Here is a 17,049-nt window from a genome sequence, read left to right as displayed (position 1 = left end):
TGGCAACAGCTCTGGTGGACATACCTGCAGTCAGCAAGCCAATTGCACACTCACTCAAAACCTGAGACATCTGTGGCATTGTGTTGTGTGACAACATTGTACATTTTAGTGGCCACTGAAGCCAGTGAAATCATGTTGAACACAGACAGTATGTCACTGTTAGCACTAGGTTTTCTTGGAATACTCCAGTCAAAGCAAGTTTTTAGTAGCCAGGCATTAGAGCTGTGTGTAAGACCAGGAGGACTGGAGGATCAGTTGTTGAGTGACTGATAATTCTGTGAAGTCTCATTTGAGTCCAATGCCTAGGCCCCGCCCCATTGCGTGTGTGTGTAATCCAGGGTTTTGAGCTGCTGACGTGTGTGTGCCATGCAAGAGCACAGGCTTGAGTGCTTTAGTCCGCTACAGTCCTGCATGGCCTTGTTTTCAGTCACAGCATGGCAAATGCAGCCCTCTCATTGGACCACACTGAAGCATATGGAAAACTTGGAAAGACATGTTTAGTACCCCCATCATACCTCATTTCATAGCTTTGATGAAGGTATACAAATTGCAATTAAATATCACAGGACTACCCTGTTTCAAAACGGACACAAATCACAGTTTGGAGTGGGTGTTTCTAAGGTCGCAGAGAGCCAGTGGTAAAATGCCCCATAATAATTATGAATGGTCACGCAACATCCTGGAAAAGGGATTGCTTTCACCATGGGAATGCTGGCCCCACACCTCCCCTGCAACTGTCACTGTGCATCAGTGGGTCCCCCTCTGCCTCTCCTTCCACTAGGCTGTGCTACCCTACCCAGGGTGATAACTGTCCCCTCTGGCTGTTTGTGCCTTCCTACCCCTTCCGCTGCTCGGCTAGTCACATAACAAATAGCGTGCAGCCAGATTAAACATTTAGAGGTATTACACAGAGCAGTAGGAGAGCATAGTACCCATTGCTTTAAGTCAAAAGGCAGCATGCTGCAGTGGAGTCACACAGACAAAGGGAGATAATGGAGAGCGATCTTGATGGTATTGTTGAGGAAGGATGTAGTAAGCAGACAGCTTCTGCAAATTATTGTCAACTTTCTCAGCAACCCTCAAATGAGCCAACCAATGAAATGATTCCATGTGAGTGTGGGTACACTCAGTAGTTTGGCATGTTTCAGAGTGTCAACACCTCTCCCTGACAGCAGAGTAAATTAGAAAAACAGATGTACAGACTGACAGGGGAAAGGAATTCTTTAATAGATTTTCTGACAGACATTCAGCATCACACTGAAACAGTTTTACTGAAACAATTTCAAACTGTTAATTGTATAAGGCAAGCATGGAGGGGTGGGTGTTGTGAGCAAGGTCTCATTTCAGTAACAAAACCACTTGGTAGTGTTCGACGGTTCATTCATCAAGTATCATACGCTTACAGATCCTCAAGGACTACAGTCCAAGCCTTTCATCGGAGGTCTGTGGAATATGTTTCAAAAGTGCAAAAGAAAAGAAAAATCATGATTTTTTGAAGTGTTTTTTTTTGTGCCGGGGTCGTAATCACTAGGCACTAAAACAGGGAGGGACTATACAAACGTGACCAATAAGGCAGGGTCTCCCAGGACCGAGTTTGGGAAACCCTGCAATAAGGAACGCTTGTTTTTTATTTTCCACCTTGTGCATTAATGAATACGACCCAGGTGTCTCCATCTCTCTACAGAATATAGTTATTTATTTCAGCAGTTTGTTGGCAGTGGCGGCCATAGAGGAGGACATGGAGGTCATGGTCACGGTGGGGATCGTGATGTCCTTGAAAATGGGCTGGGTGTTGCCGGCATAGGAAGGCTTGTTCTGGTTCAGCGTCTCAATGATCATCTGCTTCATTTCTCGGCTAGCGTCCCCTCTCACCGCTAGTAAGGCCACGATGTGCTCTTCCCTATGGGGACAGAGGACAGACACCTTTTTACTGAAGGACAATCAATTAAGCTTACAACGGTAAAATCAATGGCCATCACATAATAATTTGAGTAGATAGCACATACACTATATATACACAAGTATGTGGACATCCCTTCAAATTAGTGGATGAGGCCATTTCAGCCACACCTGTTGCTCAAACATTGGCAGTAGAATGGCCTTACTGAAGAGCTCAGTGACTTTTAACATGGAACTGTCATAGGATGCCACCTTTCCAACAAGTCTGTTTGTCAAATTTTGTTCGTCAATTTTCTGCCCTGCTAGAGATGCCCTGGTCAACTGTAAGTGCTGTTATTGTGAAGTGCAAATGTGTAGGAGCAACAACGGCTTAGCCGTGATGTGGTAAGCCACACAGAATGGGACCACCAAGTGCTGTATGAGCATAAAAATCATCAGTCCTCGGTTGCAACACTCACTACAGAGTTCCAAACTGCCTCTGGAAGCAATGTCAGCACAAGAACTGTTCGTCGGGAGCTTCATGAAATAGGTCTCTATGGTCAAGCAGCCGCACACAAGCCTAAGATCACCATGCGTGATGCCAAGCATTAGCTGGAGTGGTGTAAAGCTCGCTGCCATTGGACTCTGGAGCCATGGAAACGCGTTCTCTGGAGTGTTGAATCATGCTTCTCCATCCATTCTAGATGATTCTGTGCTTTCATCTTTGTGGCAACAGTTTGGGAAAGGCCCGTTCCTGTTTCAGCATGACAATGCCCCGTGCACAAAGCAAGGTCCACACAGAAATGGTTTGTTGAGATCGGTGTGGAAGAACTTGACTGTACTGCACAGAGCCTTGACCTCCACCCCATTGAACACCTTTGGGATGAATTGGAACGCCGACTGCGAGCCAGGCCTAATCACCCAACATCAGCGCCCGACCACACTAATGCTCTTGTGGCTGAATGGAAGCAAGTCCCCGCAGAAATGTTCCAACATCAAGTGGAAAGCCTTCCCAGAAGAGTGGAGGGGCTGTTATAACAGCAAAGGGGGCACCAACTCCATATTAATGCCCATGATTTTGGAATGAGATGTTTGACGAGCAGGTGTCCACATATACTTTTGGTTATGTTGTGTCTTATACAGTACATCTGAAGTAACTTCTCCTACAGCCAAGGTTATTCTATTGAAAACCATGATACCCCACTAACATTCATTCTCTGTGTAGCCTATGTAAGTGGCGTATGATCTGACCTGATGTCAGGGTATTTGGACACCAGCGTGGAGACCTCCAGGTACAGCAGGGTGGGGTCTGTGAGTTTAAACACCTCAGCTATAGCAGCGATGGCGTCGCACAGCCGATCAGTCTCCTCACCCTGGAGCAGAACAGAGAGAGAACAAACAAACTGTAAGACTCAGCAACAGTATCAGTGTATGGACTCAGAGAAAAGCAGTCTTCCTTACATCAAAAATGAATAATGAATCGTGACTAACTATTTGCTGAAAGACTAGATCAAGATGCATGTAGTTTCTACTGAGCATCTCCTTGGAAAAGAGAACACTCCTGTAACAGGAAATAAACACTCACAGCAGTGAGTTTCCTGAAGAGGAACTTGAACTGTTCAGCCTCTTTAATCATCCTGTCCGCTCCCTCCCTCCTCTCATCTGCGTTCTTGAAGGTGATCCGTTTCTGCATCACTGCCTTGATATACTCCACCACCACCCTGCGATGGGCCTCGCTTGTCATCTCCTAAACACATCACATACAACATACCCAGTCACACACACAGGATGACCACTATCAATTTGTACAAAATGTGTGGATTTCTCCAGATCAATCAATTGTCCAAGCCTTTCATTTGATATGATTATATCAACTGATTGATTTCTCCATGTACCGTATTGAAAGGCTTCTTGATCTTGGCGAAGTCGTTGAAGTAATCTTCGACGGTCACACAGATGGTGTCCACTGCATGGGTACCCGTCAACCACTTCCGGGTCAGCAACTCACTGAGATGATGCTGTGGAGAGAAAAATCACCAATCAAATACAACAGAACCGTGTTCATGGCAACATTCTGTCAAATATTACACTAGAACAGTAACGAATGAGCTTAAAATATGTCTACAAACACTTCGTTCTAACCTCCAAATCCAGGAAAACTTCATCCAGTAGAAACTGGCATCCATCTTTGGCCACGTCGTTCAGGGTCCTCTCTATGGCAGCATCATTCTGGGTGGGCTCCGTAGATTTTAAGTATTTCTTCTTTAGACTGTTAATAGACTCCCTAGGAGCAGAGGTACAGTTAGATATACATTAGCAGCAATAGGTTAGAGAAGACATTCATATTTACAGGGAATTGTCAAATGGGAATCACTTGAATGTATGACAGTTGTTTATAATGGCGATCATGTATTGGACGTAGCACTGAGGGAGCTGCCGGTCTCTCAAGTGGTCCTCCTTGTAGGCGATCGCCTCTTCTCTGTATCTGAACAGCAATAGAAGACAATTGTAGAGATGTCATATACATAGCAATCCATCCCTGATGAAAAAAAATGTATTACCTTTATTTAACTAGGCAAGTCAGTTAAGAACAAATTCTTATTTTCAATGACGGCCTAGGAACAGTGGGTTAACTGCCTGTTCAGGGGCAGAACGACAGATTTGTACCTTGTCAGCTCGGGGATTTGAACTTGCAAACTTTCGGTGACGAGTCGAACGCTCTAACCACTAGGCTACCCTGCTGCCCCATATTCTGTAACACACCTTTACTGCCATCAATGTAAACGACTAATCACTACACAATTATTAACACAACATTATGAAATCCATGTTACCTGATGAGGAATGAATTCATCTGTTTTAAACAGAGCTTCAAGACCTCCTCTTTGAAGGTCTCGTCGATCTGGGCTGCCACTTGGAGATTCTGCTCAAACATCTGATGAGAGAGAAACAAACATGTCAGATGATGGTCCCCCATCCAATAGACTTACAATACACACTAGTGACTCACTGTAATTCTCAGATCCTAATTTTATCACATACACATTGTCTAGTATAGTAACGCTACTGTAGTAGCAACTAGTACACTTAGTCCAGTGGGTTAAAGAGATTCTGGCTGATGCCAGGCTGGTGACTGGTTATACTTGGAAGACGATGGCGGGGAGGGTGGTCTGGTAGTATCCATCTTGATCCGCCTCTGGTTCTGTCTCTTTAAACCAGTCCTTCTTGTCTGTCTCCAGAGCCTTGCGAAGCCAGCCAGTGATGTTAGACTGTGGAAGGGTGCGAGAGAGAGTCAGCCAGAGCCATGTTACCTGTCTTTAATAATTCATGAAACATTTCATTAGTGGCGGCTTCATCTTTGTTTACTGACGCAGAGAGAGAGAGTTGTATATCTGACAAGAGCCACCATAGAGTATGTCGCTGCTATCACAGAGTGTGTGTTGGCTGGACTCACAGTGAAGGTCTGGACGTATTTGCTGAGAAGCTCATCCACCACCTTCTGAGGCAGCAGAGGATCCATCAGGTGGATGTCATACTCTGTCACCAGATCTGGGTGACCCATCATCTCCACACTGGAACACATGAACACAGTAGGGTGTGAGAACATGGAAACACAGCCCAACCTGTACTATACTGTCTGTGGGAATTAATATATTTCATGTATTTGAATGTAACAGACAGCTACAGAGACACACCATGGCATGTTTGCGCACCTGCACACACGACAATGCTTGAATCCATATTATACACACAGATACCAATAAACATAGGCTTCTCACAAGCAGTCGCACGTAAACACACACACACTCAGAAAATCATTGTGAATATAAGTGATCTATAATTCTACAGCCTCATCCAATCAGTGGTTGTGGTTTCCATGGTAGCTGTTGGCTGATGTTTGTGTCAGAATTGGATATAAGGCTAGTTCCTTATGTTTTTAATTCATTTTTCTCTGTTCAATCCTGTCGGTGCACGCAATGTGCAGTAGTATGTGCATTAATTGGATTATCCACAGCAATTTTGCTTAGATCGCATGCTATGCCCTCCCTCTCGTGCCAAGGGACTGTTTAGCTTTAAATATTAAGTTAATTGCTCTTTGCAGAGCTTACAAGTCCTTCCCATATATGGAGAGTACAAAAGTATTTCCGTGCCAATGTTCTTCCTACATCAATTTAATGATTTTGAGAAACACTCCACACACAAATGGGGAGAGGTTAAAGGGATAGTTCACCCAAATTACATTGGTCTCCAAACCTTGTAAGCAGTCTATGGACAAGGCATGACAGCAATCTATGCTTTAATGCTAAAACGTTAGTATTTGGAAATAGTGTCAGGGAAACTACACACCAAAGCAAGGATTTCTGTCATACCTTGTCAATAACTGCTTGCAGGGTAATTCAAATCCTGCATATTCCACTGAGCTATGATTGGACTGGTGCCCAGTTATCACTGATGCTACATGAGCCACAGAGAGAGCAGATCAGAGCCTGACCTGTATTCAAAAAGTGTCTCAAAGTAGGAGAGACGATCTAGGCCCAGGTCCTCCATAGCCTAATCGTATTCAATATTATCTAAAAGACAAAACTGATCCTATATCAGCCCTCCTACTTTGAGCCTCTTTTGTGAATACGGGATGAGAAAGGATACCTTTTGTATGTGTTGAGGACCCAGGTGAGGAGGGACACGATCTCGTTGGCCTCCAGGTCTTCTGCAGCCAGCTCTTGCACCCGCATGGACACGGCGTTGTGGTACAGCTTTAAAAACCTGTCAAAGGTGTTGTAGTGTGGCGGGAAGCACTGCACCATCAGGTTATTCACCACAATCAGGTCGTCCAGCACGTACTTCCTGGTGATCTCCAAGAGCCTCACCATCCACATCTTGTCTGCCTCTCGCGTCACCGACTGGCTGCCCTCGATGCGTGTGGTGACCGTGCCCTCCAGCACCTCAAACATCTTCTCTTTCCAGCTCTTGGGCCGACTTGGGGGGATAAAGCCCGTCTGCTTCTTGCGGTCCAGCATGCGCCGGTCAATCTTCTCCTCACGCTCAATTATGCGCACCACGGAAACCAGCATGGTGGGGTCGCGGCGCACCGTGCCCATGGCACGCTGCAGCACCATCCACAGCTGCTTGGCCAGGTCGTCAGACAGGCCCTGCACCGCGCCAAAGTAGTTGCGGATCAGGTTCATGTCGTGAGTGTTTTTGCTGTCCATTCGGTACTGCTCATACATGAGGTCGTCCCGCGAGCATTCCAGATCCATGAGTTTACGGTGGGCCTCCAGCAGCTCAGCCTGCTCAATCAGCACCTGGGTGTCTGCCACTATCTCAGGCACTGCACAGAAGGGGAATGGTATACAGCAAGGTAGATAATTATTGGCACCCTTGATAAAAGATGAGCAAAAAAGACTGTATAAAATAAATAATACAAGTACTGAGCTATATTACATGCTCTAAAGAATGTGCTAATGATATTATACTAATAAAATTGCTCGGAGAAGGAGATTAAGTTTAACAAATAATTTAAAACATCTAAAAAGAAAGGGGTCAAAATGATTGGCTTCCGTTTTCAGTACTCCAGTACCCTCCCTCCATGAAGATGACGACACAGCCTTTTTCTAAAATATTTTATGAGATTGGAGTGGTTCAAGCACGGAGACAGATTTTGTGGCAAATTAACAATTTCTTTGTGGATTTTGATGCGTGCCTGGGGTTGTCTTGCTGAAAGATCCACTTGCGGCCAAGTGTCAGCCTTCTGGCTGAGGCATCCAGGTTTTGGGCTTAAATGTCATGGTACATTTTATAGTTAATGATGCACCACCAAATGTTAACTGTAGGTATGAGGTACTTTTCTACGCCAAACCCACCAATTGTGTGCAGGGCAAAATAGCTCTATTTTCATGTCATCTGACCATAGCACTGCCTAGAGTTTGTAAAACAGCATTGACACTTGGATTGAATCCGGTGCTATGGTCAGATGGAAAGGGTTTGGCCTTGAAAAACAGAAGCATATGCAGTAACGTACCTCCTACCTACGGTAAATTATGGTGGTGCATCTTCTTTGTTATTGGGCTATTTTGCTTCCACTGGTCCTGGGGTCAACGTCATCATGAACTTTACCAAGTACCAAACCTGGTTGCCTCTGCTAGGAGGCTGACACTTGGCTGCAACTGGATCTTCCAGCAAGACAATAACCCCGAGCACTAATCAAAATCCACAAAGAAATGGCCATCTCAGTCTCAGAACTTGAAACCCATTGAAAACCTGTGGTTTGAATTGAATTGAAGAGGGCAGTCCATAAGAGCAGACAAAGGATATCAAGGATCTGGAAACTCTCTTTGGAAAATGGTCCTCCCAATGTGTTCAATGGGAGGATGCTAGAGTATTGAAAACAGGGGTTCCAATACATTTGGCCTCCATCTTTGAGATTTTTTTTTTTATCACTTGTTTTTTTTTTATCACTTGTTAAACAAATGTTCTTTCTATAAGCAATTATATTAGTATAAAATAATATAATTTTCCTTTTGTTTTTAGCCTACAATATAGCTCAGAATTTATATTCTTTATTTTATACAGTATTTTTTGCTAATCTTTATCACGGTGCCAATAATTATGTACCTGACAGTATATTAATGCATTAATACTTTGTAACAGTACATTCTATGTACACAAATGCAAAGACAGACAACAATAACAGTTTTTATTTGAGGCACATGTAGTAGTTGTGCAGCGTACCTGAGAAGATATTCTTTAAATTCTCGACAGCTGAGGCAAGCTGACTGTGCTGGACAACGGCATCTTTCACATCTTTAAGATTCTCAATCGTGTTAATACTCTGCCTCCAGTCCTTACTGACGTCTGCCAGGGAGTTCTGTATGTCCTTGACATCCCGCAGGGCATTATGGAGCTGACTGAGCCCTGTGCGGACCCCGTCCAACTGGGACTGGATGGCAGCCTGGGGAGAGGGAAAGAGACCAGGTAAGGTGTTTCAGGCCTGAGCCATGTATTTACTATCTATCTATCTATATATATATAGTTATATATATATATAACGTTACAGCTCTCATGCAGACTAAATGTCTATGAACAATAGGGAAGTACAGAATGTATCTCATGTCTTCTTAGCCTCGTCATTTTCTACCTTCAGTCGGGCTTCTACTGAAGCTTTCTTGCGAGCCTCTCGCCGGCGGTACTGCTCTACTTTGTCCAACTGGTCCGAGCGCTGCAGCATCCCTGCCACCCTCTGCACGGCGGTAGCGACAGCCTCCCTGTTCGTCTCCTCCATGACAACAACGCCAAGCTGGGTCTGTCAAAGATCAAGATGCTCACGAAACTGAACGATACACGTTGTGAGTACGACTAAAATGTTGCAAGGCACTATATCAGGTCGATTGCGTTATTAAACCAGTAATATTGACAGTGCCTGTGTGAGGTGAGTGCCCATTGCATTGGATAATGTTAACGTTTAGCTGCCTTGGCTAATGCTACTTGCTGGCATAACGTTAGCTAGCTTGCTGCTACTACTACTACTACTACTACTACTACTACTACTATCTGGCAAGCAAACTCAAATGTCTCTCAAATGCATTTTACTGGAGTACAGTAGCTAGCTATATTGACTGGAAAAGACTAACCTTATAAGGACAAGCCTGACGCCCAAACCGATCTTTAATTTATTTCATAAGCTATAAACATTTGGTTAGAGTCAATTTTAGGTTTTTGCTAGACGGTTTAAGAGTCATCTGTGTGTTTAAAGTCTCCCCCATATTGACTTACTAGAAAGCAGCCCATGTTAATGGTAAGCTAGGCAGCTAGAAGCCTAGGTTGGCGAGAGGAAGGACGCACACACAGCCCAAACAGTAAACACAACGCTAGCCCGTGTACAACACTCATTTGAAATGTAAAATGAACACATCCAATATCTTACCAACTCTAATAATACGTTTGAATAGGTAAACTGTCGTTCAAATTATATCATTTCAATTCCAACACTGCTTCTCCTGGTTCAGTTCCTGGTTGACCTTTCTCGTGCGCCGCCCCAGTAGCAGCTGACACAGCGCGCTTGAGTGCATCATGTGTGCGCGACTTTTGAAAGAGTGTGCAATTTCTCACAACTGTATTTTATGTCACCGTTGATTTCTATAAACAGAAGTCATTAGTTGCAACACAGTTTCTAAACCCAGAGGCATAACATCGCAAGACTTCCGGGAACGCTGGGAAACAGACCTGGTCGGGGTTTGGGGTATAAGAAGTCAATGAGATAAGTGAACAATTATTCCTTAGTTGTTAATTTTTTCAAAATATGAATGCCCAATATAGATTCGAGACAATGTCTTAGGTAGTTGAACTTGTTATAACTACAAGCTCGTCAGAGTGAGAAACTGATACATTTTCATTTTCGTCCAAAACAACTTTATATCGAAGGAGTGGCTTTGATTTTACAGTCTGCATATGCGCAGTTTGGGCGAGACGAGCGTTATGACGTCATCCGCATAGACATGACATCGCGTGATCAGGGATTTCTATTGGAGAAGCAGTTTTAGCCGATCTTCATACTGTAACGTCTTTGGCTAAAATGTGTAGGAACGTAACAATTTGGTTTTAATTCCCCAACTGTACTGAGCGCTAAATGTAGTGTTTATTTGAAAAATAAATCCTCATAAATATCATAGCTTTCTTTTTGTATGGAGATCTGTATCCAGCATTTTATTAATATTTTCAGTGTTCAAATAAATAAGATAATAATCTGCACTTGTTTTATGATTTTATTGTGCCTAATAACAAAACATGTTAGATGCCTATTGAATTCAATTGATATCTGAAACTTGTATGCCTGTAATCCTTTCTGTAAAATGTGCCTACAGTGCAACACGCAGGTTGTTCTATTTATTTATTGGTTCAATATATTACGATAAACCTTTTGTTTCTCTCCTGTTCAGTGTAAAGTACTTACAATAAATACACAATAAAAAGCATTACCAACAGTTGTTAAAAAAAAGTCTGGAATTACATTATTTATATTTGCATAATAGTTTAAAATAAAGACAAATGCAAGCGAAAGAGCTCGGAAAGCTTTCTTTAAAAAAAAACTAACGGCATAAAAGAATGCCGTAGAGACTGCTGAATGCAGCTATGGAATACATAATGGGACATGTCATAGTTTCAAATATTTTTTCATTTTCAAAATATAGTAACAAATTATATAAAACAGAGATATACAGTTTCTAACATTTCTTTTGAATGTACTACAATTTTCCAAACATTGACAGATAATGTTACATTGGACCAGAAACTTAAATTAACAGTATTTCTGTGTAATACATTTTTACATTATTATGCTCAGAGACCATTTTAGACATTAATGTTTGTAAATGGCTGTTAGGTGAAGCTTGGTTTAATTTACATTTGTAACACTGTTTTATAAGACAAAAATGACAAACTCACTGTTAAAATAATACATTAATTCAACCTGTCATGAATAAAAACAATGAAGATACAGTATCTCATTCATAAAGGTTCATGACTCAATGGACATTGAAGCATCAATCACAATATAAATCAATGCAAAGAAATTAGTAGGATTTTTATGTTCATCTGAATAATCAATCAAAAATAAACTACATTACATTTTTCATTTATAATCCTTTGTTTAACTAGGCAAGTCAGTTAAGAACAAATTCTTATTTACAATGACAGCCTACCCCGGCCAAACCCTCCCCTAACCCGGACGACGCTGTGCCAATAGTGCACCACCCTATGGGACTCTCAATCACAGCCGGTTGTGATACAGCCTGGGATCGAACCAGGGTCTGTAGTGATGCCTTTAGAACTGCGATGCAGTGCCATAGACCGCTGCGCAACTCAGGAGCCCCCAATTTAATTAATCAATGCATGTATTTTCTGTTCCATTTGCTGTAAAATGCATTGAATAGAAATACAGTTAATTTGACATGACGGGTGACATGGCTTGGTTTAAAAACGAGAAGTTATGAAATGTGTTAAAAAACAAATGTAGAACTCATGTGAATTGCAGTAGGTTCTGCATGTCATATTCATGTCATATAAAAACATCTCTACATTGCTTCCATATCTTTCTGCTTTGTAACACTGTTGATTACCTGAGTTGAGTATAAACCCACTCTGCTATTTTAAGAATCAATACAATAAAGAAGCATGGTGGAGTCCAGATGGTTTTTAAGATTGTCCCTTGAGCTCATTGCATGTAGATATATGGGTTTGGTTTGTATACAATAGCATTCATTGACGAGTTGGGAATCATATTTCTCTGCATGGGTATTTGGCTAATGTCATGGCCACTGTCAGACCATAGAGGTGAGTCCATGGGTTCCCTCTTTATAGCGTGGACCAGGTGATTCCTGAACTCGTCGTTCAGTTTGTTGTCTTGCTCCATGTAGCCATATACACTGAAGTCCATACAGTTTTCTCCCTGACTACTACACAGAGAGTCTGAGTGTGGTATCCTATGATCCTTCTGAGCCCTGTTCCCCACTGTATATAAGTATTTATGGTGTCCATTGAGCATTGAGCTCATGTTGGTCTTGTTCTTTTGGCAGGTGGTGTATTGTTCAAAGTAGTTATTCTCTGACTTCACCTGTGGTTCTTCTGAGTAGCCCATGTAGCGCTTTTCGTTCCCCACCCAGGCTCTATTTTGGGGCATGCCGTAGATATTGCAACCGTTTTCTGAGTCAGAGTCCTGCTCTGTTTTTATGGCCGTCTCAGGCAACACCATGCCATTGTAACAGTCAAGATGGCCGCCCATGTACCTGTTGTCTGTCTTCATGCCATCTTCGCAGTAGCTCTCCACCTCAGGGCTGTGGAGGCCTCCGTACAGCTTGTTCTGAGATGCGTCCTGTCTGTTAGCGTGATATCCTGGAGACATCCTGTAGGATCTAGTCTTCCCCAGGTAATTGTACTTGCTTTGTCTGCCTGGTGTGTAGGTGCCGCTGGGGCCCTTTCGCATGGCGGACCCTGTGCGGATGTCCCATGGATGATCCATGCTCTGAGTTTTGGCCCCACCACTCATGGAGGATAGGCAGAAGTTCAGGGGCTCCTCCTGGGTGTAGTAGCTGTCGTTCTTGTATCTGGTGCCGTCTTTGGAGAGGGGTGTCCATGGGGTGTAGTGGCAGGGTTCTCTGGTAGTGCTGCTGGACCAATTCAGAAACAGTAAGTCACTGCTGTCATATGAGCCTCTGGAGGAACAATGCCTCTTGTCACTGGGAACCGTGACAAAATGTATAAATGGTCATATATGCATTATATAATCTGCTAGTTGTGTACAGTATGAAGTACTAATTTGACCAAATTCAGCATACCCAGTGATTTGATTCTGAAATTGATGGTGTAATAAACATGTCTTGAATTGTAAATTGATAGTAAACAAAATTATGTCCATGCCTGCCTGGCTCCTTTATCAAGTTTATTTAAAACATTATATAGACCAGCATTTCCCAAACTTAGTCCTTGGTACCCCAAGGGGTGCACATTTTGGGTTTCGCCCTAACACTACACAGCTGATTCAAATGATCAATGCTTGATGATTAGTTGATCTATTGAATCGGCTGTGTAGTGCTAGGGCAAAAACCAAAAGGTGCACCCGTTGGGGTCCCAAGGACCGAGTTTGGGAAACCCTGATATAGAGACACATTATTTGAGGAAAAGTTCTCACTGCTCAGCTCTCCCCATGCACACCACTCCCACACTGCTTACCTGTGCTTATCCAGTGTGGTGATGACGGGGCCCTTGTTCTTGCTCCTGGCCGTCATGTTCTTCATCTTCAGCTCTGTGATGGAGGGTATCATGAGTGGAACGGCCACACAGAACAGGGCCAGCTGGGGGGGCAGCAGTGCCCCGGACTCTGTCTTCTTCTTCTGGCCCTGCAGGAACTTCAGGCTGCCCTGGAACTGCATGCTCTGCCAAAACATCCATCAATCAATCAATCAAAGTTATCTATAAAACACTTTTTACATGAACAGATATCTTGAATGTGTCAGTGCTTTACAGTAACAGTAGCCTTGCCTCGACACCCAAAGAGCAGATGCACATACATAACTGAATATAACTCCCACAAAACAGAACCGACTTCATACTGTGTTGAGCACAACGGTAAATGACGATATATTCAGTTATGTAGTGCACCTGCTCTTTGAGTGTCGAGGCAAGGTTAGTGTTACTGTAAAGCACCGACACATTCAAGATATCTCCCACAAAACAGAACTGACTTTATACTGTATTGAGCACAGTGGTAAATGACGATTGTAAGAGTTGATGTTGTCAGATACTTGTGTGAGCCGCGATACTCACCAGAAAGCCTGAGGTGCTGTCCAATAAGCAGCGGACCCGGGCGATGAAACAGCGAGTCAGGAAAGAGGTGAGCTCTAGAGGAACACCGTCAGGCTCCAGGGCGTTAAAGAGACTGCTCATCACAAAGTCATCATCTACAGGACAGCCACAGCATTTCTGTTAGTACAACCTATGTAACAAATACAATCCATTATATTCGTTTTGGTCTTCTAACCACCAATATTACTGTGAGAGGTTTTAGGATAGTATTACAAAGTACAAATTAAATACAGTATCCTTTCTTTCTGTCTGTGTCTTGTATACAATAACTAATGTACTAACCCTTGTGTCCCTCTTCAAAATGGTAATACATGGAAACTAATCTAAATGACAAGTTGCATGTGAAGATGAGGGGCTTTCCTGCAGTGTTTATCGGCTCCACAGAGTGACAGAGGTAATTATCTACACACCAGTTACTGTGGCCGAGTGCTGGTCCAGGGATGCCCCCTGGGGCCCGGGGTTCATGGCCCAGTGGAGCTGTCTTCTGAACTCCTGCCGCTCCTCCACATGTATATAATCAAATACATTCTGATGCATCACATCCGTCTATGGGAGGGGATGAGAAGGGGGAACAAGTCACCAAACAACCAATTAACCCCCACATTAGGACTGTCGATTGTGTTTGGCCAACACAGTGACCTCCCCACTTAACCTGTGTCACGGTCGAGTGAAGCGAGTCTATGGTTACACGCCATGGTGGTATCTGGACAGACACCGTAAGTGTCAGCCTGCCGTGAGCCCACTGAGAACTTAACGCTTCTGTTTTTCTGTTTCCCCCCACTGACTAGGAGGGAGCCTCCGGAGGGCCTTCTGTGACTGATGGAGTTCACTCGGCATTCCTCTCCACCAGTTAGATCTACACGGGAGATCTGGGTTCTGTACACGTTTTCCATCTTTTTTGAAATCTTTTTTTTTGTAACAGAAAAGCTTACAACTGGAGAAGAAAAAAAAGTCAATGTATGAAGAGTTTAACTGTTGGATCATTACTGAGTGCATCCAGGAATATCAAACTGCTTTGTTTGACTGTTTGCCAGTCAAAGATCTATATATAGTAACTTAAATCAGTAAAACTGAGAAGTAGATAGTGAAAATGTTGAGTAATTACTAATGACTTCTCTACAATTTGTAACACGGATGGGTTATTGGTGACAACAGTTGTATCAGTGAGTCATGAGTTATGACTCCCTACAGTTTGCATTTATAACATTCATTCTCCTCGGTCGGTGGGATAGTGGGAAGCCCTCCTCGCTGCCTTGGTTGTGCTTTGCGTGACACCAGAGCTGCTTACATGAGGACAGATGCAACGCTACCCTGATGAAATCCCAGCCCACACTCGTAACTCCTCTTGTTTTCTTTCATCTCCAGCTATACCCACTGTTCATAAAACGACAGCCTCCCAACTAAAGTATTCAACCGTCCCAAATATATCTGCTTCTGTTGCACACAATGCTTGCCTTCTGAAACGCCACTATTGTTGAACACACCATCTCAATTCCCATCAGAGAAGCGATCAACAGTCTCTTTTGTCTCTTTCCCATGTTAAGACCCAAGGTTTAATGAGGCCCAATAGAAAGCTATTCACTCAAAAAGGACAGTTACAAATGTGTGAAGTAAACAAAGTAAGCTCTGTTTACTTACAACTCATATTATCATTAAAATCCTGTGAATTACACAACTGGCTATTTTCAACTATTGACATGGTTGGTCATCTGTTTTATACAACCATATTTAGATTTCTGTTTTGTTTAGTTTATGACTAAAAGGGCATGGTTTTGCATTAAAAACAATGTATACATTTTGTTGCGTTTTTTATCGTTGGTGGTTTTACTTTAAACCCGTTTTACAATGCTGTACCATTTTTCCTTTCCTTTTTTCTTAAAGGCTTGTACAATGGTACTGTATTTCAACTAATTTACTTTCATTATTTATCTTTTTCCCTCAATAATTAGGACCATTTTGATGAGTAATAATACACAATTTGAGAATACAAAGTGTTGTGATTATAACATACCTGATGAAAGCCCAGGTAGTCAACAATGGAGCTGGAGACGTAGAATATCAACCCATCTGTGCCCACCACCAAGGCAAAACCAGTCAAGGACTAGGAGACAAGAGACATGGATACATCTTTATACACGGAAACAGCATAGGGTCGTTCCATTTGATGTTAATAACTTTTTGACTGCACCCCTTTTGATTTGAATGAAAATGTCTACACATATTTGTCCATGGTAGAAGTGATCAGAAAGCAACTTATTTGACCTGAATTCCAAAACATTTAGGAGATAGACGTAATCAAAGTTGGTCCATTTTGCATAGCCCACCCTTCTATGAGACATCCCCGTCTTAATCACTGGAAAATATAAACAGTTAAGTTTGATATAATTTAAAAGCTTACAAACAGGGTTGCCAAACCATTTTATAATTTCTTACAACAACAAAAAATCATAAATTATGCAATTATCTAAAAACATGTTTTTAAAAAAGAGGGTAGTCGATAAGCAACAGATGAAGGATATCAAGGATCTGGAAAGATTATGTATGGAGGAATGGTCTAAGATCCCTCCCTCCCAGTGTGTTCTCCAATCTCATAAAACATTTTAGAAAAAGGCTCAGGGCCGTTATACTCGCAAGGTGAGGTATTGAAAGGTTTTGAAAAAAGGGGTGCCAATAATATTTTACACCTATTGTTTAAGAATGTATTTTATTACTAGATTGTATTATTACTTGTTAAATAAAACTTTCTCTGAGCAATTGTATTGTAAGTTTAAAATACTTTTTCCATTTATACAGTCTTTTTTGCATTTCTTTATCAAG

At 42.5% G+C, this 17,049-nt stretch overlaps 2 protein-coding genes across 2 annotated transcripts in view; both read right to left on the bottom strand.

Moving 5' to 3' along the window:
- Nucleotides 1–1,203: 1,203 nt before the first annotated feature.
- On the bottom strand, nt 1,204–10,061 carry LOC135558749 (exocyst complex component 3-like). Its single transcript, XM_064992836.1, has 13 exons — nt 9,800–10,061; nt 9,014–9,178; nt 8,608–8,827; nt 6,526–7,207; nt 5,333–5,450; nt 5,022–5,147; nt 4,713–4,813; nt 4,253–4,363; nt 4,021–4,162; nt 3,774–3,896; nt 3,464–3,625; nt 3,130–3,251; nt 1,204–1,900 (listed from the first exon to the last, which is right to left on the bottom strand). The coding sequence occupies exons 2-13, from the start codon at nt 9,155–9,157 to the stop codon at nt 1,696–1,698; spliced, it is 2,256 nt and encodes a 751-aa protein (XP_064848908.1). The 5' UTR covers nt 9,158–9,178; nt 9,800–10,061; the 3' UTR covers nt 1,204–1,695.
- Nucleotides 10,062–12,085: 2,024 nt separating this feature from the next.
- Nucleotides 12,086–17,049, bottom strand: part of LOC135558241 (uncharacterized) — a 41,038-nt gene continuing 36,074 nt past the window's right edge. The window contains exons 4-8 of the mRNA XM_064991968.1: nt 16,244–16,333; nt 14,643–14,778; nt 14,194–14,327; nt 13,600–13,802; nt 12,086–13,037 (exon numbers count right to left, since the gene is read on the bottom strand). Coding sequence (XP_064848040.1) covers nt 12,086–13,037; nt 13,600–13,802; nt 14,194–14,327; nt 14,643–14,778; nt 16,244–16,333 — 1,515 coding nt within the window. The remainder of the gene's footprint in view (nt 13,038–13,599; nt 13,803–14,193; nt 14,328–14,642; nt 14,779–16,243; nt 16,334–17,049) is intronic.

Source organism: Oncorhynchus masou, chromosome 17 (assembly GCF_036934945.1).
Source record: "Oncorhynchus masou masou isolate Uvic2021 chromosome 17, UVic_Omas_1.1, whole genome shotgun sequence".
In the NCBI taxonomy this organism is placed as follows: Eukaryota; Metazoa; Chordata; class Actinopteri; order Salmoniformes; family Salmonidae; genus Oncorhynchus; species Oncorhynchus masou.
The sequence above is the reverse complement of the archived record's forward strand: the minus strand, read 5'-3'. Positions and strand labels throughout refer to the sequence as shown.